This window comes from Myxocyprinus asiaticus, chromosome 22, assembly GCF_019703515.2.
Source record: "Myxocyprinus asiaticus isolate MX2 ecotype Aquarium Trade chromosome 22, UBuf_Myxa_2, whole genome shotgun sequence".
Classification (NCBI taxonomy): domain Eukaryota; kingdom Metazoa; phylum Chordata; class Actinopteri; order Cypriniformes; family Catostomidae; genus Myxocyprinus; species Myxocyprinus asiaticus.
The window spans coordinates 21,739,880-21,761,881 of record NC_059365.1 but is presented as its reverse complement, the minus strand read 5'-3'; the positions used below and the strand labels follow the sequence as shown (position 1 = coordinate 21,761,881).

The 22,002-nt window shown below is 38.8% G+C and overlaps 1 protein-coding gene across 3 annotated transcripts; it reads right to left on the bottom strand.

The window, feature by feature from the left end:
• Positions 1-1,965: 1,965 nt before the first annotated feature.
• On the bottom strand, positions 1,966-19,610 carry LOC127412908 (clathrin interactor 1-like). 3 transcript variants are annotated; one of them, XM_051649623.1, is made up of 12 exons: positions 19,415-19,608; positions 13,373-13,477; positions 13,137-13,233; positions 12,882-12,990; positions 12,617-12,781; positions 11,399-11,582; positions 10,906-11,131; positions 10,614-10,698; positions 7,752-7,829; positions 6,670-6,947; positions 5,270-5,453; positions 1,966-3,750 (listed from the first exon to the last, which is right to left on the bottom strand). In XM_051649623.1, the coding sequence occupies exons 1-12, from the start codon at positions 19,453-19,455 to the stop codon at positions 3,407-3,409; spliced, it is 1,896 nt and encodes a 631-aa protein (XP_051505583.1). In that variant the 5' UTR covers positions 19,456-19,608; the 3' UTR covers positions 1,966-3,406. The 3 variants fall into 3 exon arrangements, with proteins under 3 accessions (XP_051505583.1, XP_051505584.1, XP_051505585.1); XM_051649624.1 differs by lacking the exon at positions 1,966-3,750 and adding an exon at positions 3,978-4,381 and having other exon boundaries at positions 19,415-19,610; XM_051649625.1 differs by lacking the exon at positions 1,966-3,750 and adding an exon at positions 4,245-4,970 and having other exon boundaries at positions 19,415-19,609.
• Between the last annotated feature and the right edge of the window lie 2,392 nt (positions 19,611-22,002).

The window sequence follows — 22,002 nt, the reverse complement described above, 5'->3', positions numbered from 1 at the left end:
TGTGTCCCTGAACAAAGGGGGGGTCAAAATCAAAAGTAACAGTCAGTATCTGGTGTGGCCAGCAGTTGCATTAAGTACTGCAGTGCATCTCCTCCTCATGGCCTGCACCGGATTTGCCATTTCTTGCTGTGAGATGTTACCCCACTCTTCCACCAAGGCACTTGCAAGTTCCCAGACATTTCTGGGGGGAATGGCCCTAGCCCTCACCCTCCAATCCAACAGGTCCCAGACGTGCTCAATGGGATTGAGATCCAGGCTCTTCACTGGCCATGGCAGAACACTGACATTCCTGTCTTGCCGGAAATCACGCACAGAACAAGCAGTATGGCTGGTGGCATTGTCATGCTGGAGGGTCATGTCAAGATGAGCCTGCAGGAAGGGTACTACATGGAGGAGGATGTCTTCCCTGTAACGCACAGCGTTGAGATTGCCTGCAATGACAACAAGCTCAGTCCGATGATGCTGTGACACACCACCCCAGACCATGACAGACCCTCCACCTCCAAATCGATTCCGCTCCAGAGTACAGGCCTCGGTGTAATGCTCATTCCTTCGACGATAAACGCGAGTCCGACCATCACCCCTGGTGAGACAAAACTGCGACTCGTCAGTGAAGAGCACTTTTTGCCAGTCCTGTCTGGTCCAGCAAAGGTGGGTTTGTGCCCGTAGGCGACGTTGTTGCCAGTGATGTCTGGTAAGGACCTGCTTTACAACAGGCCTACAAGCCCTCAGTCCAGCCTCTCTCAGCCTATTGTGGACAGTCTGAGCACTGATGGAGGGATTGTGCATTCCCGGTGTAACTCGGGCAGTTGTTGTTGCCATCCTGTACCTGTCCCGCAGGTGTGATATTCGGATGTACCGATCCTGTGCAGGTGTTGTTACACATGGTCTGCCACTGCGAGGACAATCAGCTGTTATTCCTGTCTCCCTGTAGCGCTGTCTTAGGCGTCTCACAGTATGGACATTGCAATTTATTGCCCTGGCCACATCTGCAGTCCTCATGCCTCCATGCAGCATGCCTAAGGCATGTTCACGCAGATGAGCAGGGACCCTGGGCATCTTTCTTTTGGTGTTTTTCAGAGTCAGTAGAAAGGTCTCTTTAGTGTCCTAAGTTTCTATAACTGTGACCTTAATTGCCTACTGTCTGTAAGCTGTTAGTGTCTTAACGACTGTTCCACAGGTACATGTTCATTAATTGTTTATGGTTCATTGAACAAGCATGGACAACATTGTTTAAACCCTTTACAGTAAATATCTTTAAAGTTATTTGGATTTTTACAAAATTATCTTTAAAATACAGTGTCTTGAAAAAGGGACATTTCTTTTTTTGCAGAGTTTATTTTGAATCTCTGAATTAGTTTGCTTTTCAACACTAGTAAAGACTCCTTTCTACAATACTAGAAATTTAAAATGTCTTTCTAAGTTGGTTCTAAACAACCAACATGGTGTCTTCTTAGGAGGACATTCTCAATTACTTGTCTTTTCTTTGTAACCATGCATGCTTAAACCACTAATTACGTGCAAAAGTCCTGCGTTTTGTTGCATATTCATAAAATGACCAGCTTGCAATAGCTATGAGAATGCATGTGTCCAGATGGAAGATTTCCTAAGATAGTGTCTCCTCTCAATAGCCACAGCAGGCTAAGAGCACACACATAGTATGTTACAGAATATCTAGAATGATTAGGTTCTTAAAAAAATAAATAAATGGACAACACAGACACTGGAACAGTTGCCAGTGCCCTTTTTCTTCATTAAGCACAAGTTCCTTATTAGCCAAAAGAGACTTATTCATTTTACACCAATAAAAAAAGTTGAGTGAAGGATCCAGTGCAAATAGGACATGTGGCTGTACTGCTTTCATCCTATTAATGCATGCAAATGTTTAGAGTCAGGTCCAAGGAGGTCTATGAAAACTGACAATATGAGATTGATTAGAATAGATAAAAGCAAGCATCACAGTGACAATGGAAATCAACTCTTTATTGTCATTCATAAAAGATCATAAGTACAATCAAGTCATTGTATGAAATTGAAAACATATTAAACATTCTCAATGGAAGAATTTTTTGTTGCTTGCTGTATATTTGCATAAACATATAGTGTTTCCAGTAACACTCCCTCAACCTTAACCACTCAATAGTTGAGATCCTAACAGACTTGACTACAAAAATCTAAATAAACCCTTCAGAAAAGAAAAAAGACAGGAAGAATTTGGTCATTCTGCATGTAAAAAGCCTCAGAATGCGAGGGGGAGGTTTAGTAAGCGTCAGTGCACACTGTGGATAGAAAGAGATGATCTTGACAATACAGTGATGGTCCTCTGGATACGGAATCAAACTCTGAATGACACAGTGTTACCTGGGCATTTCAAATTCACTGGTTTCAGCACATAGCCTCACCCTATACACTCAGCATGAGCAGACCTGCATAAAAATACGAACCCATATTAGGTTCAAAAAGTAGTCGTCCAAACTCTTCAATATAAAGTAACCATGCAAAAACATAAAAAAAGTGTGCATATATGTACGTCACTGGATACATATTTTCTTTAACAGTACCTTTAATAAATACTGTACTTTTTATTTTCTCTTGGAAGAAAAATTCAGGGAAAAAAGGCAACAGACTGGCAGGAACCATGTGTTCTAAAGGCATTGCAAAATCACATCCCCTGTCTTAGACAGACTTGCAAATCAGATATCCAAGAAAGGCCACAATGGTTTTAATTTGGAATTGTCATTCTATCATCTTGATGTTCAAGTAATTCATTTCACTTGAGAGAATGATTATTTGCATAAAAACCATAATCAAATACAAAACGACAAGTGATCACAGGGTGTACTCCACTGAAAAATCCTCATGTTCATAATTTGTTAATAATCTTGTAACTCAATAACTTATTGCCTACGTGCAAAAATATTTACAGGTTATTTTAAGGCATAGAGGCAAGCTCATTCTATGAATTCATAATTATGATCTGTCAACAGCATTAGGAACCCAAACACTTGTTGGGTTCATTTAAGAACATTAAGTTGTGTGAGTGGGTAAAGTCTATACAGTCAACTGTAGCAATTCATTGTCATCACATTCCTTAATGCACTTCTACAGATAGAATTGTTGTTACACTTAAAGCAAAATCCCAATGCCATAGAAATGTGAGCTGTGCAGATGCAATGACTGACATGATTTTCAGAACAAACCAGCCACCCTCAATAGGGCTCCATGGTACAGCTGATCAGAAGAACATAGAAAATAATATAATCATCCAGTTGTACATCATTTGATATAAGTATTTCCTGTGTGTCTTTATTAGGCATCTTTCAAGTAGTCTTTGTCTTGTATCTCCTTCATAGCTTCTTCATGGTCATACCTCCAGAAGGACTGTTCACTTAACTCTCTCTGCAATTCATTTCCCAAAGTTGGCAAAATCTGCAAAGGCATCTTGCTTAGGTTGCCCCACTGCAGGGCTCATCCCCATGACTGGCATTCCCGTACCCATGCCCATGTTTCCTGGCATTCCCATGGCAACTGTAGACATGTTCATATTCATTCCCATCATACCCTGGTTGAGTGGCATTCCTCCTATGGGTGGCATGCCCATAGCATTACCTGCCATGGCAGGCTGCATTCCCATGTTCATTCCTCCCATCATGGCATTGGCGGGTGGTCTGACCATTGTCGGGGTGGCTTGCATGCCCAGGTTCATTCCAGTGAAGCCTTGAGTTATCATATTGACTGGGGTCTGAACTCCTATTGCAAAATAAAGAGAGAAACACTTGTTTTTTATTATGAAGAAGGAAGAAATTGCGTAAGTAGGATTGAATCAAGTGCTCACGAAAGATATGCGTCTTAAGATGTTTTTTGAAAATAGTTAGAGAATCAGCTGCTTGGGTGGAGTTCGGAAGGTCGTTCCACCATCGAGGAACGGTGGAAGTGAAAGTCAGAGAAGGTGATTTTGTGCCTCTGTGAGATGGCACCATGAGGCACCGTTCGCAAGTTTCTGGAGGGCAAATAGACTTGTTAGTGAGTGTAGATAGGGGGACGCTCTCATGCACATTGAAAACCAAATGCGCCACCCTGTCTGGATTAATTGCAGAGGTTTGATTGTACAAGCAGGATAGTCCTGCCAGAAGAGCATTGCAATGGTCATGTCTAGATATGACAAGAGCTTGGACAAGTAGTTGTGTAGCATGATCAGATAGGAAAGGTCTGATCTAACTTATGTTGTACAGTGCAAATCTGCATGATCGGGCTGTCCTTGCAATGTGGTCTGTGAAGTTTAACTGGTCATCAAGCACAACCCCAAGATTTCTGCTTGTCCTGGATGGTGTGATTGTTGACGAATCTAGCTGAATGAAGTTATTTTGTATAGCTGGGCTTGCTGGAACAAAAAGAAGTTCAGTCTTAATTTGTCTTTTGAAATTAATGTAATCAGCTCTAAGCAGTCTTTAGAAAACAGACAGAAGATAATTTATAATGTTATACATTTATAAAGTCAAATTGAAAGTGTTAAATAAAATAAAAAATGGCAATCTAACTGATTACATGATATGCTGATTAAGAAAATTAAACAGAATTAAATATCATTATTTGCTGAATTAGGCCCCCAAATAAAGATAATTCTATATATAATAAAAAAAGTGATATGTATATATAATAATAATAAAAAATAAAAATAAATAGACCTTACGTTATTGTGGCAGATGAGTTCTCAATACCCAAAACTACTGATTATAATAGAAAATGTGTTTTTAGAAGTCAATATATTGTTTGGTTTATTCTCATATTAAATTTGCTAGTTAAATGTAGTAAAAAAAATAAATTAAAAATAAATCTAAAGAGCCCTGCGCTCTGCTCCGTCCAGCAGTCTTTGAACAGCTGTCGATTTGTTGCCTGTACTATGCGTTACTGTAGGAGTTGTTCTGACTGCAACTCGCAAAAACATGGAGGTGGTACTTTCTTGAATTGCTCTAATGGCAGAAATACAATCAGGGAGCATGATTAATTGTGTTAATGTTTTTTTTAATAGGTTATTTCTTTATTTAATCTCACTGAATTAATGTGTTAATTCGACAGCCTTACTGTATTATATTTAACATATTTATTCACATGCATTAACATGTTAATTGCCCTAGTAAAATATTACAATTAAAAAAAGAAATGAGAGGTTTTAAATTCTGATACTTATGGTCTTGATTTTGAAGAAATTTCTTTGATTTCTTCCTTAACATCCAGATTTAATGAACTTCAAATCTGCATCCATGCTTACCATGTTGCTGCATCATGTTGAGTGTGGGCTGAGAGGGTTTGGGTGGCTGCATGCCTGGGCCAAGATAGTCCAGGCTTATGTCTATGTTAGTATTAGACCAAGTGGAAGGCACAGAGGCTTTGGGATTAGGTTTCTGTGCCATTGGTTGCTGGGGCACCAGTGGGACCCCCATAGTCTGCAGTGGCTGCAAAAACCAAAGGAAAAACAATTCAGTTTGTACATCTACAACCAAACATATGAGATTGTACATCTGTGTATTAACAACTTTGTTACAATGATACTGTTTTGCTACAGTTCAAGCATGATAAAATTCTACAATGGCAATAAATGCTTGCCAATGGCAGAATGACACAAGTCAAAGAAGATGAAAGGCATTATTATTTCTCCAGAACATTCCACTGTGGTCATCAAGATTTAGGGTTATCAAGACTCTTGATTTATAAAAGACAGAAATATTGGATGAAAGGCATTGTCTTCTACTAAAATTATTTCAGCATGTTCAAATGCATCTCAAGCCCCTCTACTTATACCATGCTTTTATCTTAAGCCAAACAAAACTTGCCATTTTAAAGTAGGTCAGGATTTTAGCATGCAAATATTATCTTTGTGCAAGGCTTTGGTTTCAATTTAATGGTTTTCAAACTTAAACTTGTTCCTCCTCATTCTGCCATTCTGTGATGGGCGTCCCTAGGGGACACGGCTTGATGTGTAATGCGGAGGGGGTGGGTGGAAAATTGTGCCGATGCTGCGCGTTCACCCTTTCTCGTTTCACTTTCATGTTGCCTGCACTCTAAACCGCTGGCTCTGAACCTCGGCCAGAATTGTCTTTTCTTGCATAAATGGTGTTTAGTGTACAGTTCCACTTAGATGAGCTGTATTAAGTACTCCACAGATGGACAATCTGAATGAAAACCACATAATCTATTTAAAACACAGGCCATACATTGCTGCTTCATTTCTATTCTTTATTGTCTTTTAAATACAATATTGAGGCACAGGAATATGCTAAATTTAAAGTATATATAATAATGATATATAAGGAATTGCAACAGCACTAATTTTTAAGTTATGCTAAAACGATTTATAGTTAAATGGCTCTGCAAAACGGTCACACTAAAGTTTGACTCATTGATCATGCTTTTGCCGGACTGTAATGGGTTATTGGCTATAAAATAGGACAACTCTTCCATATGCCCCGCCCCAACTTCCTCAATGGTTTCAATAAGAAATATGGAAATAGGAAAGAAATTGCTTTCATCAAAGCCTTTCATGGGGTCTTAAAGTAGAAGAATATGTAGTAATAAGCACTCATTCTTTATAAATCTATAAGTAGATGTATAAAGAACATGCAGCCATGCTCATACACAGACTGAGGGAAAACTAATAAAGACAGTAGACACCTGTGATTTGGATGTTGGTAGGCCAGTGTTCTGTGTGGTTGTCATGGAGAAGTTCATGCTTTGGGAGGAGCTGATGCTAGTGGTCTGGGAGGAGCCCATGAGGTCAAAGAGGTCAGTGGATGGTACTGCGGAAGCAGAGGCAGGAGCAGAGTTGGCCTGTAGACCTGAAAAAAGGTCTATCCCTGCAGGTTTGACAGGCTGGGCTGCAGGCACGGCTGGCTGGGCAGTAGAAAAAGCATTCCAATCGTCAAAGTCTCCATTGCCACTAGATGCTGGGGCTGAGGAAAGACAAAAGGCTTCAATTAAAGTGCAAAGAGCAGCCCAAACTGTTGTCCTGTAAACAAAAGTGATGGAGAGTACAGGTAACACAGAAAGAAACTATAATAGTCATGAGGCCTTTTGATCAAAAGGATACTTTGTGCTTTAACTGCACAAAAGGCACAAACTGGCTTCATTTCAGGCTCTTTCATCGACCAGACCAAGTAATTGATGTGCATTTGATTCAAATGAGCTATAAAAAGTCACAGAATCATAAGAGAAATGGTTATGAAACCATCACGACTCTGAAGACATGCTGCATAAATATCAAAAGAATCTCAAACTCTGTCACTCCAACTCAGTCCCAGAAAAGTGAAGTGGCATGTCACACCCATCAAGAGCTGAAATGTGTCTGTGCTCATTAGCTTTTAAGCACAGCACCCTGCCATATGGCCTCCCTCCCTCTGACTATTTAAGAGTTTTCTGCATGGAGTTTTTCATAAACAGGCAGCTGAGGATGTCCTCTGGTCTAGCAGAAAATACAAACAGCCTTCTGTTATATTTCCCAAATTAATATTCCAATTCTAATATCTATATAAAAACACAGATCACCACTTCCTTATGCTTCAATTTAATTTAAATTTAAATTACCAAGTTTCTTTTTTTTATCACTTATTTTTGGCAACTGTAAAAATCTAGATTTTTCTATTGGTTCTGCAATGTTTCAAATAATAGAAGTTACTACATATGAGAAGAGGTAAAAGTGAAGTGTTTCAGGTTTGAATTTTGACCTGGTGGTATTTTGAGAGGTTACATAAACATACCGGTTGTTGATGGAAGAGTGGCTGCAGCTGCAGGAGAAGAGAAATCAGCAAAACCTCCAATCAGATCAGAGCTTAAGCCTAAAAACAGGGAAAACAGAGAGAGAGAGAGAGAGAGAGAGAGAGAGAGAGAGCGAGCGAGAGAGAGATTCACAAATTTGACAACCTAGATTGGCCAAGCATATTGTTCAAATATGTCCTCAGAAAAAGACAAAAATTCAGAACACTGGCACTCAATTCCAAAATCCAGTGTGCTGCTTACGTAGGCAGCATTTTAAACATTTGACGTGAAGTGTAGCCTAGTAAGAAAAACTATATAACAAAATTAACAGAAATTTCAGTGAGTCTTTATTTTTTCAACCTGTTTCTGGACTTCATACCTCTTTTTTTGTGTACTTCAGTTGTAATAGGATATCAGTCTTATGACTGTGAGTGAATACATACACGTTCAACGCATGCGCACTACTACTGCTTTGTGATACTCTTTTAGTACAGTCAACGACAGGCATGTACATAGACAATGCGAACAGACAGGGACTGTCCGTGTGTCGGAAAAGGATATATCTGCAGGCCAAGCTCCAAACCGCCAACAAAGACATATAGAGCCCCTAACCCAACCCTTACCCTAACCGTGGGTGGGGTGTAGCCTCCTTTTAGAGTGGGCCCAACCCCATTGAGGAGTAACCCTTCCCCCATCTGGCGTTTTCCCACCCTCTTTTGTAGTTTCTGCCCTCGTTTGGAGATCTCCGGGCTGCAGCAATACATACTTGGAGTGTAGAGAAAATCTGGGCCGCGAGCAGACTGTGCTGATGACAAAATTCGTGTCACACATACTATGCATGTTCCAATCAGCAACACAGACAACTGAAGTGTACTTTGGCCTTTAGAGTGTCTGTGTTTGGGCTAATTCAAAGTAGTTTATGTGGTTTTCATTCAAAATCTGGTGAATTGCTCCTCCGGTTCCGAGTTCAATACATCTTATAAGCAAACCGAACTATCGGGCATCTACATCTGGCATGTAGTTTGTGTGTTGTGCTCACATATTAAGTCTATGACAGCTGAAAACAGCAGTGCTTCATCAGCCAGCGAGTGCAAAGTGTGTGTTACACAACAGAGCACCACTTACATATACAAGCACACTGCGCATGCAGACAATGTATTTATTTATTAAACACAGCCTTTTGAGATTTACAAAGATATTGTATGTCTTCAACAGAGTTTAAATAAAATGCACAAGTCATAGGACTACTTGAATGGTGCTTGACAGTAACGACCATGACTTACACAGAGTAACGAATTTGGATCGGGCTCGACAGACCAGTACCCGATCTGGTTAAAAACATCAATATCAGAGCTGATACCTATCCAGGTCGGATTGGATATTGGATCGGTGCATCCCTAAAAGTAGTATGTTTTCATTTGAAAAGGCATCGATTTTGCTGCAAATAAGCCTCTCATCCATACTGGAACATTTTTTTTTTTTATTTATTTTTTTTTTTTGGAGGAACAAAACAAAGACACTTTTGAAAATGTTCCCTAATACCGTGTACTGGAAAACGATGACGTTATAAAACTGAAAAGGGAGATTTTCAACAAAATGTATTAGTGTAGAAGTGGACTTACAGTAGGCAGCATTACATTGAGCTCAGAGGACAAAAATAAAAGACCAAGTGAAACAACTGATTTTTATAAACAGACTAGATTTCATTCATTATTGAAAAGTATTGGTAAAAACAGTTTAATTAAAAATGGTTTATTTCACCCAACATTGGTGTGTGCTATGCATTTTTAAGCTTTTTGGAGTATCATGTCATTAGCTTATGTCAAACTCTACTGGAATCGATTCTACTGAAATGAGCTGCTGCCACTGAAGAGGTTCCATTTCAGTCAGGATGTCTTAGAATGCAGCTTCCTATGTAAGCAGTAGATGGCAAGGCTTTGGAAGGTTTTGGAAAAGAGTCAGAAATAAGAAACATCTGTTTGTGTCTGTAAGGGACACACACTGGTCATGTTAAATTCAAGCAGCCTGTGGCTGGAGTTATGTGGAGGACATATGCAGCTGTTTGGCTGGTAGAGGAAGAGAGAGCTGGACCGTAAGGAGAAGGAGCTATGCATCTGCTCAGCACTACACACCCACCAGGGACCAATTTAACATCTGGCCCCAGTAACTAAATGGCTACAATAGCCGACAGAAGCACAGGAGAGCACATATACTAAACTTCACTGTGGCCACAGGGCCCTAAAAACCACAACGCCAAACTAATTGCAGGAGAATCCTAAAGCTTTCTGCTGCTTTCACTAATCTTCTCAACCCTTCCTCTTCTCTCCCTACATCAATTATTTAGGGTTTAGCCTTCAGTATCACTTCTCTCTAAACAGGTTCCAAACTGAGCTGTTCTCAATGAGGTTGTGACAGCTGTTGAAGTAGTGCTGAACCACCAAGCAAATAAATGAGATTTAAATCAGATTTTGACTGATGAGACCCTCCTCTGATTGTATATAACATGTGTTTGTGTGTGTGTGTTTTAAATCAACTTCAAGAATTTAGGTTAAAATGTATATGTAAAGTGCATATATTAACTGGTCAGGTCACTATTTCTTGAATGTTTTTCCATTGTTTATAATCACCATATTGCCTTCACTAGTTAATTTTAAATGGTCCTACATTGAGACAAATTAATTTAAAAAAAGCACAAATAATGCACGTAGTCTCCATAAATTAATAGGCATGAATAACAATTACAAAAAATAGTTGTAGATGGAGTACAGTGTCACGCATGTCAACTTAGCTCAATTTTAATTTTCCTTCCACCAAGATTGTCAACTTTGTGGAGTAATCCAACAGAATTGTTTCACTATTGTCACCTTTGGAGGCTGGCTGAGCGGGTGCAGGATCTGCTGAGAACAAGTCCACCAGACCAGCACTGGGTTGGCTCACTGCTGATGTGGTCTACAGCAACAAAGAGGACAAACTGAAACCACTGCAAACACCTGCCACATGAAGGCAGTAAAGAGTTCACATTTAAATCAGCACTGCCTCTCCTTGACTTTGAATAATAGGCCTAATCTCTCAGTACAAATACCACATAGGTTTAACTATACAGGAAAAAAGACGTCAAGGAGTGGGCATTGTTTCTAGCGTTCTTAGCTTTGATACCTGGTTGGTGTTTGTGTTGGTGGAGGGTTTATCGCCAACATAATTTGCAGCTGCTCCCAGATCTATCGTTTTGGAGGGGGTGCCTCCTCTCTTTCGAGTCGCAGTGGTCTCTGTGGCTTGGACAATCTGTACACTTTTTGTTCTCACCATCTCTTCATCATCTTTAAATTCGGATTTCACAGACTTCCCGTTTCGTGCTGCCTGATTTCGGTCCTCCTCTGCGTCACTATACAGAGAAGAGAAACATAAGCTTGTGCAAGCCCTGGTTTACACATCAGATGACTAAAAATGTTTTCCTTACTTTGGGAATAAGTAAACTAGGACAAAATAATGTGACAAAACAATCAGTTCATGAGCATGCAAATAAACAGTCGCCAATGATTTTTGTTCTTATAATTAGTTATACTATTTATGCACTTTGTGTTTCAGAGTGTTTTGAGATTTGTAGGAGATGATCTCAAATAGTAAGGTGAAACGGCATGGGGGTCCTGACCTGAATCTGTCAGGTGAATCGTCCCTGTCTTTTTTGCGGAACATATTGATGGTGTCATCAATGGTACTCCCAATCTTGTCGCTGATTTCACCAAGTTTCTCACTGAATGGGAAAGCCCCCTTGCTTTTGTCCCAGTCGTCATCCCATTTAGAGTGCGAGTCTTTGAAATCAAACCTATCCTCCGCTGGAGAGCATATAAACAGGAAAGGAAGTTTACTATGGAGATATTCCAAGCTCAAGCATTGCTTCTTTTAACTCCTAAAATACAGTCAACATGAAATGCTGTTCACAACCCATTATACTTCCATAATGAAAAAAATAAATAAAAAAAAATAAAAAAGGGGGAATTTTTCCATATTTTTGATTTTTATTTTGTTGTCTCTATTTGACAACTGAAGAAAAAACATTTTGAAGAAAAACTATGAATAACATGCATTAATCATTCACAATAAGGAACCTGGAAGTTTTAAGAAAGTAAATAAGGTGAATTACAATTTCATGTTGATATTTATGACTAAATAAATGAAGCAAAAAAATACTGTACTCGTGAATTGCTGAAAAACATATGTTATGTTAATTATAAAAGTTGTCAATGAACAGAGAATTGAGATGAGTCTGTGATGTTTCTGAACCTACAGAATGGTTTCCAAACCTCTAAGGTTTAAGCTGGCCCATTCTTCAAAGTATCAACTAAGAACTGGGGATACATCATTAAATAAAGCTCTATGTAGCCAGCTCAAAAAAATTATATAATGATGCAAATCAAGTTTCAAGCTTTCTTGCTTAAACTGCTAACACTTAGACACAACATACCAATAAAATTTGAAAAAAGCAATTTTTAAGTTCTTTTTTTTCCAAATCAAGAACATCATATACATAATTTATGCTGTCATGTGGCAAGGAATAAACAGCCATGCAAAGTATCGAAACAAAACTACAGTTCACTAATCGGCAATGCAAACCCTCCAGGGATAATATCAGCGGAAATGAAACAGGGGATCTCCTTAATATCACATATAACATTATAACCCAGTGTTTGTTTACCGAGAAGCCTGACTGGATAAAGACTTAGAAAAATAGTTATGAATATTGACTAATTTTTGTCATATTCCTTTAAAAATATGAAGGAATATCATCTGACTAATGCATCTCATGGAAACATAAAGTGGACAGTATGTGTATAGAGAGCAAGAGAAAAAGAGTAAGTTTAGTACATACAGTATCTGAAGCCCCCCATAGTATCAGAAGACACTCCAATGTATTTGTCCCTGTTTTTCTTGGCCTTCTTCCTCTCTTCTCTTAATTTGTCATCATCCTGGACTAACTCTATCAGCTCCTTCACTTTCTGGCGCACATTGATGCCCTGGTCTTTCCCGTTTTCATCTGGAACATAAACATCATACATTCATTACTGATCAGCATCTGAGAGATCTCAAGAGTAGAAAAGAATGATTTTGCTATTGCCTCTGTTCTGCTGACTCACCTACACAATGATAGCTCTCAATAGACCGCAGATCATACAGGTGTTCTCTTGCGCTAGTGACCACCCTTTCGGATCCATTTCTGATCAGGTAAGCCAGCAGCAGTAAAGACTGAGGTGGAGAGGGCAGTTCAGGACACATTACAGCACAACTAAACTATCTGAATCCTATACAGCTGATATTAGGACTCAAAACTTATATTTAGAGTCAAACCAGTGTAAATATCCCTTTAGTACCTTCAATTAAAAAAAACATACCTTGTAAACTCGTCTCCAGTTTTTCTTGTTGTCTTTCAGCATTCTGGTCCACAGCATGTTCATTAGCTCTGGAAACTGCTCGTACATGAATGTGGACCTGAAATGAATTAGAAGGTTGCCAAACGGTATCTTAGCAGGCTCACTGTATCACAAGTATGCATAACAATTGACAGTTAAAGAGGAGAGATAAAAGTTCACAGAAAGAATGCTGTGAAATCAAACCCCCCTTCACTTACCTGGCAATCTCTCCCATTAACTGTCCAGAGGGTCCCCATGGGTCGTCGTTTGTGGCTTCTCGAACTTTAGACTCAGTTTCTGTATAGTTCATCACGACATTGGTTCTGAAAGAAAGATTAAAACCTTAAAAATATATTTAATTATTCTACATCTTTCAATATCAACAAGAGCCTTTAATAGCAAGAAGATTAAAAATGACCCACAAATTAAAAGAATTACTGAGTAGCATAAAGGTTAATAAAAACATGACAGATAATTCAGTTCTAAAATTCATGCAATAAATGGAGGTCAATAGTTTGAATAGTTTGTGTAAGAGTTGATTCTGTATTACAGAAGTTTTAAGAAAAGTTGCACAAGATGGAAATGATAATAATCTCTCAGTTAGGCCTATAGGCAATGGTTCTACATAAAAATACAGAAGATTTGTGCAATATGAGAGAGAAATTTGAAGTTTTTTTTATGGAATGTGTATGGTTAGCTACTCCCCACAGCCAAGTTTGTTTGACTGTGCAACTGATAGAAATATATTTGTAATTACCCAGTGTTTGGGTCATTTTTGACCCGAGAGAGGTAGACAATAATTTTTAAATACCACATAGGTTTTAGTACAGGAACCAAACTTTGTGACTTTGTTAAGACTATCAAAATACAAATAATATTTTCCCCCCAGATTTAAAAAATAAAATTAAGAGATACAACCATTTAAAAAAATGTTTTACATCATATTAATATTATATTAATTAATAACTTAATAACTTTGAACAACTTTTAATTAATAACTTTTATATTTGTTAGTTAACATGCCAAATATATCAATCTTTTTACATGTATGAACAGTTAAGAACTTATTGATGGGGGGCCTGAGTAGCTCAGGGAGTATTGATGCTGACTACCAACCCTGGAGTCGTGAGTTCGAATCCAGGGCGTTCTGAATGATTGGCCCGGTTGCTAGGGTAGAGTCACATGGGGTAACCTCCTCGTGGTCACGATTAGTTGTTCTCGCTCTCAATGGGGCGCGTGGTAAGTTGTGGGTGGATCGCGGAGAGTAGCATGTGCCTCCACATGCTGTGAGTCTCTGCGGTGTCATGCACAGCGAGCCACATGATAAGATGCGCAAACTGACTGTCTCAGAAGCGGAGGCATCTGAGACTTGTCCTCTGCCACCCGGATTGAAGTGAGTAACCGCGCCACCACGAGGACCTACTAAGTAGCAGGAATTGGGCATTCCAAATTGGGAGAAAAGGGGATAATAAAAAAAAATTATAAAAAAGAACTTATTAATGACTTACAATATACACTGATCAGCCACAACATTAAAACCACCGACAGGTGAAGTGAAAAACATCTATTATCTTGTTTCAATGGCACCTGTCAAAGGGTGGGATTTATTAGGCAGTAAGTGAACAGTCAGTTCTTGAATTTTATGTGTTGGAAGCAGGAAACATGGGCAAACGAAAGGATCCGAGCAACTTTGACAAGGGCCAAATTGTGATGGCTAGACGACTGTGTCAGCGCATCTCCAAAACAGCAGGTCTTGTGGGGTGTTCCCAGTATGCAGTGGTTAGTACCTACCAAAAGTGGTCCAAGGAAGGACAACTGGTGAACTGGCGACAGGGTCATGGGCGCCCAAGGCTCATTGATGCGTGTGGGGAGCAAATGCTAACCCGTCTGGTCCGATCCCACAGATGAGCTAATGTAGTACAAAATTCCCATGCTGACCCCTGTCCACAGCCGAAAGTGACTACAATGGGCACGTAAGTGTCAGAACTGGACCATGGAGCAGTGGAAGAAGGTGGCCTGGTCTGATAAATCACATTTTCTTTTAGATCATGTGGATGGCTGGATGCGTGTGCGTCATTTACCTGGGGAAGAAATGGCAGCAGGATGCACCATGGGAAGGCAGGCCGGCGGAGGCAGTGTGATGCTCTGGGCACCTTGGGTCCGGCCATTCATGTGGATGTTACTTTGACACGTACTACCTACCGAAAGATTGTTGCAGACCATGTACACCCCTTCATGGCAAAGGTATTCCCTTAAGGCAGTGGCCTCTCTCAGCAGGATTATGCGCCATGCCACACTGCACAAATTGATACAGGAATGGTTTTTGGAACATGACAAAGAGTTCAAGGTGTTGACTTGGCCTCCAAATTCCCCAGATCTCAATCCGATTGAGCATCTATGGGATGAGTTGGACCAACAAGTCCGATCCATGGAGGCCCCACCTCGCAACTTACAGGACTTGTAGGATCTGCTGCTAACGTCTTGGTGCCAGATACCACAGGACACCTTCAGAGGTCTTGTGGAGTCGATGCCTCGATGAGGCAGAGCTGTTTTGGCGGCACAAGGGGGACCTACACTATATTAAGCAGGTGGTTTTAATGCTGTGGCTGATTGGTGTAGGTTTAGATGAAAACTATCAGGTTATGAATGATTTATAAGCTTTAATTCAGGTCAAAATTGACCCGCAAATTCAAAAGGTATATGCAGATTCTGAACGCATAGGAAGGTTAAAGGTGCACTCAGTAATTTTTTCCTCATTAAAAAACTCCTAAAGACATGAATTTTACTTTTGCAATATATGTAGGAAATCATGACCACTCACATTAAAATGAAGACTCCAGTCATATCAGTAACCTTATAAAAGCTGTTTTATTCTACATGGAGAGGGTCCGCACATGGGGACTGCCATGTTAGAATCACATGACCAGCCGAACACTACTCGCTTAATCTCACTAATCATCCTGTTATTTGACACTTTCACTCATTGATTAAAGTAATCATGGCTGACTGTGAATACTACATTTCTACAACAGCATCTGAAACTGAAAACTATTGATTTTAATTGCATCCAAGTCGCTAGGTGTCAGTGTAAATCCAAGATGGCACAAAGACAAAAGTTACTTAGTGAATCTTTAAAAAAAACTTTTTTTTTTTTTTTTTAAATATAACTAAAATGCCTTAAGACTATGTGGTGTCCCAATTCTGTTCTAGTATGAGGGTCATTACAAGCCATATCAACCAAATGATGTTGGGGCACTGAACTAATTTCCTACTGAACATAAAATCCCCTGAGGTTACATCACTCTTTTTCCTTTACTAACAAATTAGAAAAAGAAACACTTCAGAACAGTTATTCAAATAACTGCTCAACACCATCAGAAATCTCTGACACCCCCTTTAAATACCGGACAGAAGTAATCTGCAAGGTAGGCCATCAAAAGCCATTATTAAGTGAAACCAGTTTAGCACTAGAGGGACATAACCAGAGTGACAATAAAGACACATGAGAACTCAGTAGATGGGTGGGGTGTAGGACAAACTCACTGAGAATTGAGGTTGGATCAAACTTAAGTGCACTAGGCAGTCCTGAGTCTTTCCTGCTCTAAAATATTTGTGGTTTTAATAGAAAAAAATTTATTGCCAAAAAAAAAAAAAAAAAAGGGGGTCTTCATCTTTTAATAAAATTAGTTGTAGTTGAAGATAAGACAATAATATAGGCTAGACAATGACAGAATCATTATGGTGAAACAGATAGCTTGTCCCATAAACAAACATCCAGACATGTATATCGACCAGGTTTAAAGGGGACAAAATAGGTCAGGTATCTGTTCGCGTGTACTTGCAGGCTACATTTTCTTTTTCTAAAAGATCTGGAATGAACAGGAATTTGTGTTTTGCTTATAAACAACACACCAGACCAGTTAGCTGCATTATCGGGATGAACAGCTTGGTGGTGATGCAGGCTGCTTTTATTTAATTTTTTTTTCTTCCTAAGAGGTACTGGTGAGATACTACATACTGTTAGGCTATCTGATATCTGTCACTTTCGATAAATACTATCTGAAGTCTGCCTGTGACATCTCAGGACTGTTTCTCATCATCTTGAGACAGGCTGTTCATTAATTTATTTGCATGAGGCGAAATTCCCCTCACTTATTAAGCCCCCCATGGCTGCACTGAGGCCCACTTGGCAAGGCGGCTGTTAAAAGGTCAGACTTCTGGAGATGGGAGCAAAATGCAAAACTGAGTTTTGCTCCCAAAACAAAACTGACGGACTAAATTTCTTAAGCTTGCTACATTTCTTTCTTGCTTTGTAAAAGCAGGAAATGACAGTGGTTTTTTGGTTTTTTTTTTTTTTTACAGGTCACGATACGAGCTTGTGTTCTTGATCTTTTTCTTATTCATCACCTCATCTTGTTTATAAAGCAATTTGATTCTCCAGGGATTAAATGTAGCCGCTTATTAACAGGCTCGACCCCTAAACATCATAGAGCATATACACAACATTGTTAACCCACTGAGTTTCACATAGTTTCATAGCTAAACAAGTGGGCAGACTACACAATTTCAGAGACTTGTGATTGAGCAATATCCACCTAAATGTTTGTGCAAAGTCATATTTATGAATTGAAAACTTAACAGTATTGTAGGTAATGGACAAGGTAGCCATATATTCTCATAGCAATAGAAAATTCAGGTTAAGAGCTGCAAAATAAAGGCTACCAATTAATCAAAACAATATTTTAATGGGGGCCTGGGTAGCACAGCGAGTATTGATGCTGACTACCACCCCTAGATTTCGAATCCAGGGCGTGCTGAGTGACTCCAGCCAGGTCTCCTAAGCAACCAAATTGGCCCGGTTGCTAGGGAGGGTAGAGTCACATGTGGTAACCTCCTTGTGGACGCTATAATTTGGTTCGCTCTCGGTGGGGCGCGTGGCGAGTTGTGCGTGGATGCCGTGGAGAATAGCGTGAAGCCTCCACATGCGCTATGTCTCCACGGTAACGCGCTCAACAAGCCACGTGATAAAATGCGTAGATTGACGGTCTCAGACGCGGAGGCAACTGAGATTCGTCCTCCACCCAGATTGAGGCGAGTCACTATGCCACCATGAGGACTTTAGAGCACATTGGGAATTGGGCATTCCAAATTGGGGAGAACAAAAGGGGAGAAAATAAAAAAACAAAAAAACAAAAACAAATAATATATATATTTTAATTAGTTTTCGGCTTTAATGTGAAGTGAACAGCTATAGGAAAATGTCAAAACAAAACAACACACTATGTTGTGATTAAACGTAGTGAGTAACAAGCAAATCTGTGAAAGAGATAAGGCCGATCTCTAAAGAGAAATAAAAAGAGAGGTGAAGTCTGTAACTACAGTATGACCGTCAGTTCATTTCAAGATGGGATTTAACTTGTCCTTGACTTTGGCAGTGCTTAAGATAAACTCTATTATGAACTGCCGTAATTTCCCACCAGACAACCCTGTAAAGATATTCATTAGATTAGACAATAGTTGACATTGTACATAGCAGCCGGAAGAGGGTTTGAGATACATGTTTCTATTAGCCGGAAGAGGGTTTAATATGTTTCTAACAGCAGCATCGATACCAGCTGTTTCCATGAAACTAAATAGGCTCCATAATGCCAACTCCTCAACCGTCATTATACGCACAGCCTTGTAACAAGTTAACAACCAGAAAGTGTAAACAAATTGCCAATTAGTCAGCCAGAACCAGCTCACAAATGTGAACAATGACTCATTTTTCATAACTGGCTGACAGGTTAGCTTGAATAAAGGGTATGACTGTAAAAGTTATTGCCACACCGATACCTAGTCAATGTTAAATTTATCTTCTTTTAAAGTGATTTTCTCACGCAGAAAGGTAAAAAAAAATAATAAATAAATAAATAAAAAATATGTTTTGACAGCCGACACAAGTTTAGCAACTGTCAGGATTAGCCAACGAGTGGTAAGGAAATGAACTTTAAGGACAGACTTTGTCTTGAAAACAGAATTATGCCGCAGCATACACGTGGAAAACGTCTGATAAAGTAATATAGCCGATTAAGACGACTGTTTCTGTATAATCTGGCGAAACAAGTAACTTTTCGGGGGTCAACAAAGCTGTAGTTAGCCAGTGTGCTAGCTCCTGCCTCGGGAGTGCGATGTGACGTCAGCGTGTGCGTACGTGTCTCTTTTTCAACAGGTATGAGCCAGGACACCGAAATACTCTTAAAAACCTTCACAATACTCACGCTTTATCAACCAGCTCCCTCACTTTCCACATGTTCAACATCTTGGCTCTGTCGCTGGGGCTTTCGGTCGCGAAAACAGGTGTTCCAGCCCTTGAAGTCCGCTGGTCGTGCCAGTCGAGCTGTCACAAAACCCAAATCATGAACTCTGAGGAGTTTACGCTGCTTCAGACAGTGGTGGAGGAGCGCATGGCCACAACAGGTTACTACGGAAATGCGCTGTCACTTACGGAAATTTCGTAGTCTGCCTCAGCAAAACAACGCATCCTTGATGAAGATGTGACAAAAGCCACATTAAAGTAACCTACAAAATAAAAATGTAATGTGAATAAATTGTATAAATGTGAGAGATACCTCTGGACGTGTTTTAAATTGTAGCTAAATAAAAAAATAAAAATAAAAACAACACTGGAAACCGACAAAAAGCTATAAAAAATAAGAATATAAACCCATACATTTAAATGGTTACACTTTACAATTAATTGACGTTAGTTAGAACGTTAGTTAAAATAATAATAATAATACGTTTAATTTATATAGCACCTTTCCAGAGCTCAAGGACGCTTAAATTATAAATAATAATAGTAATAATAATAATAATAATAATAAACTAATATTAAACAGTACAGCACTTTACTTACTTACTTAATTAATTAATTAATCTTGGTTCATGTTAAAGGGATAGTTTATCCAAAAGTGAAAATTCTCTCATCATTTACTCCCATTTACTCATGCCATCCCAGATGTGTATGACTTTCTTTCTTCTGCAGAACACAAACAAAGATTTGTAGAAGGATATCTCAGCTCTGTAGGTCCTTGCATTGCAAGTGAATGGTGACCAGACCTTTGTAGCTCCAAAAATCACATAAAGGAAACATAAAAGTAATCCATAAGACTCAAGTGGTTAAATTCATATCTTCAGAAGTGATATGATAATTGTGGGTGAGAAACAGATCAATATATAAGTCCTTTTTTACTCTTAATCTCCACGTTAACTTTCACTTTCAGATGTAAGTGAAACTAAACAGGCAGCACATGTGACATTCAGATGTAAAAGTGAAAGTGGAGATTTAGAGTAAAAATAAATGTTAAAATTTTTTTTTATCTGTTTCTCACCTACACCCATTATATCACTTTTGAAGACATGGATTTAACCACTGGAGTCATAGCCTATGCATTACTGCTATGTTTTCTTTATGTGATTCTAGGAGCTTCAAAGGTCTGGTCACCATTCACTTGCGTTATTAGGACCAACAGAGCTGAAATATTCTTCTAAAAATATCTGTTCCTGTTTTGCAGAAGAAAGAAAGTCATACACATCTGGGATGGCATGAGGGTAAGTAATTGATGAGAGAATTTTCATTTTTGTGTGAACTATCTCTTAAATTTCAACAAATATTAAGACATTTTAAAACTAAAAGATGTATGCCTATATGGTAACATTAATTAATACATTATGAACTAACACAAATTAACAAATAACTGCTTTATTTTCATAAATTAACATTAACCAAGAAGATTAATAAATGCTGTTAGTCCATGAAACCCAATGCATTTACAAATGTTTAAGGAATATTCTGGGTTCAATACAAGTTCTTCTTCTGTTAAAAAGTGTGTATTATTTTAGTTTTAAAAATTTTAAATCGCTGTTTTTATAGTGGACTACTAAATTACCAGGATTACAGGGTTTATGGTGTTGTGTCGTTATGGCAACAAAGTTGTAAAATTACATAAAACTTTTCACAGATAAAGTTAGTAAGCTATTTTATCACACTAAAATCATGATAACACTCATATTGTTTATGTCTTGTTGCTTTTCTTTTGAAGCATTGAGTGTTTTTATGCATTGGCCCTATTTACTTCCATTGTAAGTACTTAACTGTAACCCAGATAAAAAAATCAAAACCCAGTTCTTTTTTATTTTTATTTTTTTTAATGAATAACAAGTCTAAATACATTTTTGGGATGATCAGCATTATGTCACAAATGCTGTCGATTGAGCTTAACTTGTACTGAACCCAGAATATTCATTTAACAAATAGAACCTTATTATAAAGTGTTACAATTTAAATCAGATAGGTTGAGTGCCACTGCCAAGTTCAATCAGTCACATCCGCCTTGGACAAGAATGAGACAGTTACATGGGAGAAAGCAGTAAGTTTCTGGGTGTCAGCTCCAATAGCCAGTCCATTTCTCAGGAGTTGAAACGTCAAGACTATGTGTGTTCTGGTGGATGAGCCATCTTAGTGATGGGTGAAAATGGAGGCCCTTCCACAAACGACAGCCCCCTGGGATAAGGGAGAATCTCTCCTGAAAAACAAGCATTATGGGCTTCTTGCACACTTTTACAAAATAAATAAATAATTGAAAAAAAACAAACAAAAAAAAAACAACAATCATGAACAACACAGGAAGCTGACAAAAAGAGCCTATTTTACAAAAATATAGCATGACAAGAGACAGCACTTAACGTCCCCAAATGCACTACACCCATGGGAACTGCTTCAATTACTGCTGCAAGTTCAGTGAAGAAAGCCATAGACAATCTGACTGCAAAGATCAAGTCTTTGAAGGAAACATATTCAGTAAAT

Bases quoted from the DNA above. Each gene is read 5' to 3' on its own strand.
- LOC127412908 (XM_051649623.1), bottom strand. From the start codon at position 19,455: ATGTTGAACATGTGGAAAGTGAGGGAGCTGGTTGATAAAGC. The intron at 11,583-12,616 runs GTATGTACTAAA...TATGCTCTCCAG, and splicing joins TATGGGGGGCTTCAGATACT to CGGAGGATAGGTTTGATTTC. The intron at 6,948-7,751 runs GTATGTTTATGT...GTCTTTCCTCAG, and splicing joins CACTCTTCCATCAACAACCG to CCCCAGCATCTAGTGGCAAT.